Source organism: Falco rusticolus, unplaced genomic scaffold (assembly GCF_015220075.1).
Source record: "Falco rusticolus isolate bFalRus1 unplaced genomic scaffold, bFalRus1.pri scaffold_240_arrow_ctg1, whole genome shotgun sequence".
NCBI classification, from domain to species: Eukaryota; Metazoa; Chordata; class Aves; order Falconiformes; family Falconidae; genus Falco; species Falco rusticolus.
In genome coordinates, this window is record NW_023618227.1 from 1 (window position 1) to 9,065 (window position 9,065).

A 9,065-nucleotide genomic window follows, 5' to 3' on the forward strand; every position below is an offset into this window, starting at 1 on the left:
TCCAGTATTGGCTTGTAATAAAAGAAAAACATTTTTCCCTGTTTAATACTTTTTCCAAAATTACATCAGTGTCCATCCACCTCAAACAATTTCTAACAAAGGCCTTGTTCGGCTGGGTAAACAAAAAGATTTCATGTATATTTCATTAGGAATTTTTAACTTTTTTACTGTGAAATATTAATGCAACACTTTTTGCCAAAACCCATCACTACTCAGATGAATAACTGTTTACATATTTAAACTGAAGTATAGGTACTCTTACTGTCACAGCAGAAGTTAAGAAAAACATCCCAGTGTAATGAACAACCTCATGTGAAAATAGGTCATTGGTATGCAACACAGTGTGATGGACTCACACAGCAGCCCTAAGACAACATGACTCTGAAACAATGAATACTGATTGAACAGAAAGATAAACTGCTCACAGGGCTACACCTGTCATAAAGAAAAAGCTGAGCAGTATAACATATCTTAGCTTGTTCTCTTTTTCAGCAGATTAAATGCAAATGATTACCAAAGTCAATGAACAGGTTTCCTGAGTGCACAACTATTCCCAAACAAGCAGCAACATGGGCAGCCAGCCCACTGCCCCCTGTTTCAAAGAACGTCTTCAGAATTTCTTAGTGATTAATTATTCTTTATTGTCGGCGCCGGGTGTACGGGGGATCCTTCCACCAATCGTACCCACCCAGAGGGGCAGATTATCTTATATTTATATAATGAAACAATGAATATTCCATTAACGCCTATACATATTCATCACCTGAACCCGCCTACCCTCGCTTCGTATGTTAATTAGCTTATCAGTCCTTCACGCTTGCGCAGATTCTTCCAAAAATTGTGGGCCGGGGTCTTTAGAATGTGGGCAGTGGTCTATGGGAGGAAGGCCGTAGGTCTTCCTCACGGTGTACTTTTCACCTTAGGTCTCAAAAGTGATGAGTTGGCAGACTTGTAGAAATCTTTCCCGGGGTTTTTACAATACTCCTTGTTAATTTGACTCAAGGCCATCCTGCTGTCCCGTTATCTCCTTGGTAGGGCAGCTTGCTTTGCAGATAGGGAGGACAGCTCCCCTTTCAGAGATTTGCAACTTTCTTGCCAGAACAGTCTATATGATCTTTCAGACATTTTAACCCCTTTGTTGCTATACAATTACAAGCTTATTTATGCATTAAAATGAATATTGATTTATGAGTACAAACTTGACCATATTATTTACAACTTATTCACATCATTCCCCCCTTTTTCTCGATACAAGCAAATTCTTTTGCATTATATATATTTTCTCATGTTTATGCACCAGAACATGCACCTAAACACTACGCATGCATATACACCAAACACTGTAAAAACTACTAACATAGTAAAAATCTGTTTTATCCATCGTAGGTCAGGCAGCCAGGAGGTTAACTTGTTCCATATTCCCTCAAAGCTCCAAGAGAGATCATCCTTTGTAATCTCATGTAATATTCTGGTTTGTTCCCAAATCTTTTCTAAATCCAAAGTTACTCTCTTGTCGTTGTTTATGTATGTGCAACAACTTGTATTTATTAGTGTGCACACTCCTCCTTCTTTGCTAAGTAGCATATCAAGTGCCAGTCTATTTTGTAAGGTCATTCTTGAAATGCTTTTAATTTCCTCTTGTTGTGCCTGTATGGCATCAGTAGTAAAGTTCATGGCAATTTCCATAGTAGCAGAGAGGTTTACTAAAGCTTTTTCTAATTCACTTACTCCCAACCATGGAAAAAACCAACGAGCAAAACTATGAAAGGCAGTAGGTCTCTGTATAAGAGGATTTGTACTTTCTCGTCTAATCCTTTTAATATATGATCTAATTAGTCCTTGTGTCAGATTATGAACTATGAAGATGTGCGGAACAACAGGCCCTACAGCACATTCACCCTGCCAGCCCAAGGGTAAAACCTTTCGGGCTTTGTCTCCGCATATCCAGTACCATCCAGTCCCTGAGGGAGTGGGCCATCCCTTAGGAGTAGTATTGTTTTTCCTCCTGGTCTGGTTTTTATTCCAAAGATTTGCCCCTCCATATTTCCAATAGGATGTACAATTGGGGTACCTGCCTATGAAGACTGTTTTCCCGCATCTTTTATCGGTCGAATTGCCTCCTGTTTCAGGTTCGGTCTTATTCAAGGAGCACCTTTGGACACACGGGACACCTCTACTAGAGTTCAAAGGAGCATTGATATCCAGTGACCAAGACAATTCCTTAACTTCTAATTGGGTGTACTCTGAAATAGTCATTTTTGAAAAAGCCGCATGTATTTCGGAATCATTCGGAAATGCACTACCTATCAGGGGAAATCCCCGACCTGCATTTTCAGGCATTTGAGTACAAATCCAGCAAGAGGTTAGGTTGAAATTCTGAACAATATTCCTTAGTAATTGTAAATACATATTCTGGTCCCATGCATTGACATTCCCTATCCACAACCCGGATATCAAGGTAATTATTGTCCATCCTTTCGACACAACCGTAACTTTAGAGGTTCCATTTGCGTAGCTTCCCATCGTGAACCTGGAGCTTTTTTTACTCTCGAGTAGTGGATCCAAGCGACTTGTTCCTTAATCTTGATAGCAGTATGAGTTGTCAACAGTACTTGATGCGGTCCACTCCATTTTTCCTCCAAAGGTTGCCCTGAAAAAGTCTTTATATATACATAGTCACCTGGTTTGAAAGAATGAACTGGTTGATCTAATCCTCTGGCCCTGGTTCCTAGAACGTGCTTTTGTACCTTACTCAGTTGTTTCTGTAGTTCAGATACATAATTATATAAGTATTCTGATCCTAGCTGTGTTAAGTTTTCTCCGCTAAACAAAAATTGATAAGGCCTTCCATACAAAATCTCAAAGGGGCTTAAATTTTCTCTCACTCTTGGTTTAACTCTGATTCTTAATAATGCTAACGGGAGAGATTGTGGCCATGTCAGATTAGCTTCTTGTCCTATTTTAGCTATTTGTTGTTTAATTAAATGATTCATTTTTTCTACCTGTCCACTTGCCTGTGGCCTATAAGGAGTATGTAATTGCCAGTCTATCCTGAGAATTCTGCTTATTTGCCGTACTATTTGTGCACAGAAATGAGAACCCCTGTCAGAAGACATTGCGGCTGGGATCCCAAAACGTGGGATTATCTCGTTTGTCAGAACCTTAACCACCTCTCTTGCTTTATTCGTTCGACAGGGAAAGGCCTCGGGCCATCCTGAGAAGGTATCAGTTAATACTAATAAATACCGATACCCCCCTTTTCTAGGAAGTTCTGAGAAATCAATTTGCCATTGTTCTCCGGGATAGTTTCCTTTACCAATTATCCCAAACCTCACTTTATTTTGAGTATTGGGGTTATTGTGTAGACAAACGCTGCATTGTTGAGTTACCTGTTTTACGGTAGTATACAAATTTCGCCCTACCATTATCCGACTCAAACTCTGATATAGAGTATCAGCACCCCAGTGCGTCCTATTGTGTTCTGTAAAAACTATAGACCAAATTAAGTTGGAGGGTATTATTACACGGTTGTCTTTCAGATATACCCATCCATTTACCCCTTTTTTACCTTTCAGATCCTCAATTAATTTTAAATCTTCCTTCGTATAACTCGGCTTTTGACTTACATCTATAGTTTGGATTTTACTGTCTGGTATTAAGGACAACGCTTTTGTGTCAGCTGAGTCAGCCACTCGTTTGGCCTCTTGGTCTGCTAATCGGTTTCCTATTTCAAATTCAGCATTCCCTCTCTGGTGTCCCCGACAATGCATAATAGCCACTTTTTCTGGTTGCTTTACAGCTTCTAATAATTGTAAAATTTCTTCTGCATGCTTTATCTGTCTTCCTTGAGCAGTTAACAGTCCTCGTTCCTTCCAGATTGCTCCATGAGCATGCACCACACCGAATGCATATTTGGAATCTGTCCAAATATTTATCTTCTTTCCCGCCGCTAGCTCTAATGCTCGTGTCAGAGCAATTATCTCTGCTTTCTGGGCAGACGTCCCAGGGGGCAATGGTTTAGACTCAATTACCTGTTTGGTGGTGGTAACGGCATACCCTGCTTTACGTTGTCCTTGCTTCACGAAGCTGCTTCCATCAGTGTACCAAGATTCGTCGGCATCCTCTAAAGGTTCTTCTTTAAGATCTGGTCGGCTCGAATACACAGTTTCCATTGTCTCTATACAGTCATGGACCACCGGTTCATCCAGAGTTCCGCTGAGAAAAGAAGCTGGATTCACAACATTAGTGACAACAATCTCCACGTCATCTTGTTCCACTAATATTGCCTGGTACTTTAAGAATCTCTGCGGTGAAAGCCAGTGGTTTCCTTTCTGTTCCAAAACTGCTGAGACTGTATGGGAGACTAGCACTGTCATCTTCTGTCCCATCGTAAACTTTCGGGCCTCCTGTATGTTAATAACTACTGCAGCAACAGCCCGTAGACATCCAGGCCATCCTTTGCTTACTTCATCTAATTGTTTGGAGAAGTAAGCTACTGCCCGCTTATAGGGACCCAATTTCTGTGCTAGTACTCCTAAGGCTATCCCTTGTCTTTCATAGGAAAACAGGAAAAAAGGTTTCGAAAGATCCGGTAACCCCAAGGCTGGAGCTTTCATTAATTCCTGCTTTAACTGCCTAAAAGCCTTCTGTGCTTCTCCAGTCCAAACCAATTTGGATTGATCCTTCTTAACCATCTCATACAGAGGCTTCACTATCAGTCCATAATTATAGATCCAAAGACGACACCAACCTGTCATTCCCAGAAAAGTCCGCAGTTCCTTTACCGTTCGCGGTTCCGGTGTCCGACAAATGGTTTCTTTACGTTCTGTTCCCAGCTCTCGTTGTCCTCCCGAGACCTCGAATCCCAGATAAATCACTCGTTGCTGGACCAGTTGGGCTTTCTGTTGAGAAACTCGATATCCATTTAGTCCCAGAAAATTAAGCAGGCTTATCGTCCATTGGACACAGCCCTCTCTTGTCTCAGTAGCTATTAAGAGATCGTCTACGTATTGTAATAAGGTTCCTTCAGAGTCTGGGGTCGACCAGGACTCAAGCTCCTTAGCTAATTGATTCCCAAAGATAGTCGGGCTATTTTTAAATCCCTGGGGTAAAACTGTCCAGGTAAGCTGCGTTTTTCTCCCCGAATCAGGGTTTTCCCATTCAAAGGCAAATAACTTCTGACTTTCCTTGGCTAGGGCCAGACAGAAAAAGGCGTCCTTCAAATCCAGTACAGTAAACCAAACTTGACTGCTTTTTAGTTTAGTCAATAGAGTGTATGGATTGGCCACTACTGGATGTATATCCTCAGTGATTTTATTTATGGCCCTTAAATCCTGAACTAGCCTATAACTCTTTCCATCTGCCTTTTTGATTGGTAATATGGGCATGTTATATTCTGATTCACACTCAATTAGTAGCCCATATTGTAAAAATCTGTCAATTATTTCTTTAATTCCCCTCCTATCCTCTATCCTTAGAGGATATTGTTTAACCTTCACAGGCTCTTTCCCCAATTTCAACCTTACAGTTATTGGAGTCACATTCTTGGCTTTTCCAGGAATTTCGGTAGCCCAGACTCCTGGGTACACTTGATCTGCAATTTCCGGAGGCACTTCACTTCTAAGATTAGTTTGTATCAATGCTAAGCTTAGTACATTTATTAACTGTTCTTCCCTTATTCTTAGCCTCATTTTTCCTTTCTCAAAAACTATTTCTGCTTCTAATTGTTCTAATAAATCCCGACCCAATAGTGATTTTGGTGACCCCGGTAAGTACAAGAACTTATGTATTCCCACCTGTTTCCCTAATTTATACTTTAGCGGTTTTAGGAAAAAGGCTTTTTGTTGTTGGCCCGTAGCCCCCACTACAGTCACAAAGTCTTTATCTTCTGGCATTAGCTTTTGATTTAACACCGAATAGGAAGCACCTGTGTCTATTAAAAATTCCATTTCTTGTCCCGAGTTCCCTAGCTCTATTTTAACCAGAGGATCTGCTAGGGTAGATTCTCCTGGTCGACTTCATTGATCCGATGAAACATTTGCTATCATGTTTCGAGCTCCCCCTCGCTTTGGACACTCCCCTTTCCAATGGCCTACCTCTTTACAATAGGCACACTGATCTGATCTTAGAGGTGGTTGCTGGGTCCTTATTCGTTTCCCATCTCCCCTATTTTTAACTCGAAAAGTTGGTCCCTGATTATTTAATGCAGCTACTGTTGCTGCTGCAATAGTCTGTCCCAGTTTCTGTCTTTCCTCCCCTTCCCGGTTTCTAAACACTCTCCATGCTTCCTCTACCAGTTTTTCTAAGTCTCTCATGTCTGCCCCTTGTAATTTTTGGAGTTTTTTCCTTATGTCTTCTGTTGATTGTCCCAGAAACAATGAAATCAATTGTAATTTACCCCCTTCTGAGGACGGATCTATCGTTGTAAATTTTTGCATAGCTGTTCTTAAACGTTCCAAAAATTCTGTGGGGGTTTCAGACGGTCCTTGTTTTATAGTGTACAACCTGGACCAATTTACAGATTTGGGAATAGCATTTTCCAGGGCAATTCTTATCCATTCCTGATACCTTTTTAGTAATCTATAATCGTTACCATCATTATAGTCCCAATCGGGGTCTGCTCTCGGGACATGTACTTCCACAGTTCCGGGCAGAACCCCTGAAGCTATTTGCACTTGCACATGCGTCCGGGCTGTTTTTATTACCAATTGCTTCTCTGTTTCCGGCAGAGCTGCTAACATTATTTCTATGTCTTTCCAATCCGGATCTAAATTTTTCATAATTAATTCGAACCTGTTAGCCACCTCCTCCGGGTCATCCCTATAACCTTTTACAGCTTCCTTCCACGAATCTAATTCACTAGTGGTAAAAGGAATTTTAATTCTAACCGGTCCATTAGTCCCCACAGCTTGTCGCAGAGGGGCTTGCATCACCGGTCCCGACTGGTTACTTATTCCTGCCTTACTCCTTGTACGTGCAGTAATCGGGGTAAACCCTTTTGAATTCTTACAGTCCTCGCCCCCCTCATCCACAGACTTCTCCGTCCGGATACTTTCCATATTCGATAGGGGTGGAACATAATCCTCCATCCTACTTTCTCCCTCCTCTGGCTCCCCTAACTTTAGACATCTCTGACCAATACTACATGCAGAGCAACACCTCTTCAACTTTCCTTTCCCATCTTTTCTCATGTCCCTTTCCATTGCTAATATTAAGGGATCCTGTGGAGCTAGATTAATTCCACACCCTTTTTGCCACTCTGGATGATTTCTCAGGGTAAAAAAACATATCTGCATACATTACTTCATCCCATTTTCCTTCTCTTCGCAAAAATAGCATTAACTGCAACAAGGTATTATAATTTATAGTTCCGTTAAGTGGCCATTTCTCACCATCTTCCAGCTTATACAACGGCCACCACTGATTGCAGTACTTTATCAATGTTTTCTTATTCACACTTCCACCAGCAGACCCTCCAATAACCCTCCAGTGACTCAGAACACATCCTAACGGGCTTTTCTTTAAAATCCCACCACTCTGCTTTCCTCCCATTTTTCCAGCTTACACTCACAGAACACACTTATCACTTACAGAATTACTACTTACAAAATGCAACACGCAGGTATCTTTCTACAGCAACACCAAGAGCTCACTATTATTATCAAAATATAGCCGAAATCACAGTAACAATTATCAAAGTCAAATTCCACATTCCATAAATCCGGTAACCAAAATAAGCAACACTGCAGCAAATAAGCTTTATAAGCAAACTTGCCAGATTCCAGATGGCAATTAAATGTTGATAAAACCCAAACAAAACCAGAAGTATACTTAGGGTGCCAGCCACAGAAGTATACCTGAGTTTTCCAGACCAGATGTATACCCGAGAAACTAGTTCCCAAGCATACCCAGATGTATACCTGAGAAACTAGTTCCCAAGCATACCCAGATGTATACCTGAGAAACTAGTTCCCAAGCATACCCAGCAGTTACCCTGCGGAAATCAATTTTCTCGTCTTACGGGTAACCCCAGATTACCGGTAATACCAGAATACAGCAATAAAGAATATTATCACTTACAGAAGATGGGATTCTTGTCTGCCTCCGCAGTGATCCGATGAGTTGGGGAGTCCCTCCGGGAAAATCCCCGGGGGTACCCAAGGGAGTCCACTTCCCAGCGGGTCCTACGGTCAGGCAGAGAGCCATCCCATCTGGGGTGCCAGATTGTTTCAAAGAACGTCTTCAGAATTTCTTAGTGATTAATTATTCTTTATTGTCGGCGCCGGGTGTACGGGGGATCCTTCCACCAATCGTACCCACCCAGAGGGGCAGATTATCTTATATTTATATAATGAAACAATGAATATTCCATTAACGCCTATACATATTCATCACCTGAACCCGCCTACCCTCGCTTCGTATGTTAATTAGCTTATCAGTCCTTCACGCTTGCGCAGATTCTTCCAAAAATTGTGGGCCGGGGTCTTTAGAATGTGGGCAGTGGTCTATGGGAGGAAGGCCGTAGGTCTTCCTCACGGTGTACTTTTCACCTTAGGTCTCAAAAGTGATGAGTTGGCAGACTTGTAGAAATCTTTCCCGGGGTTTTTACAATACTCCTTGTTAATTTGACTCAAGGCCATCCTGCTGTCCCGTTATCTCCTTGGTAGGGCAGCTTGCTTTGCAGATAGGGAGGACAGCTCCCCTTTCAGAGATTTGCAACTTTCTTGCCAGAACAGTCTATATGATCTTTCAGACATTTTAACCCCTTTGTTGCTATACAATTACAAGCTTATTTATGCATTAAAATGAATATTGATTTATGAGTACAAACTTGACCATATTATTTACAACTTATTCACATCAATACACAACATCTAAAGACATTAAAGCCACCAGAGAGAGAGTGCAGGATGCCCTGTTTTCATGCCAGACTATTTGTGTTTTGCGTCTAATGAGGCCGGGTAGTTAATCAGTTCCACAGTTGTTGCTCAATACCTCAATCGTAACACTTGTTTAAAAATAGTCTGATTGTGCATGTAATTAATGAGGTGCCTTTCATATTGGTG

General features: G+C 41.4%; 1 protein-coding gene and 1 long non-coding RNA gene across 2 annotated transcripts; both read right to left on the reverse strand.

The window, feature by feature from the left end:
* Nucleotides 1-2,462: 2,462 nt before the first annotated feature.
* LOC119142098 lies at nt 2,463-7,058 on the reverse strand. Its single transcript, XM_037374813.1, is given in 2 exon segments — nt 2,463-2,660; nt 4,032-7,058. Coding segments are annotated over 2 exon segments (3,225 nt in total).
* Nucleotides 7,059-7,615: 557 nt separating this feature from the next.
* Nucleotides 7,616-8,146, reverse strand: LOC119142097. Its single transcript, XR_005102152.1, has 2 exons — nt 7,957-8,146; nt 7,616-7,919 (listed from the first exon to the last, which is right to left on the reverse strand). It is a non-coding gene; the product is annotated as an uncharacterized LOC119142097 (long non-coding RNA).
* Nucleotides 8,147-9,065: the final 919 nt, after the last annotated feature.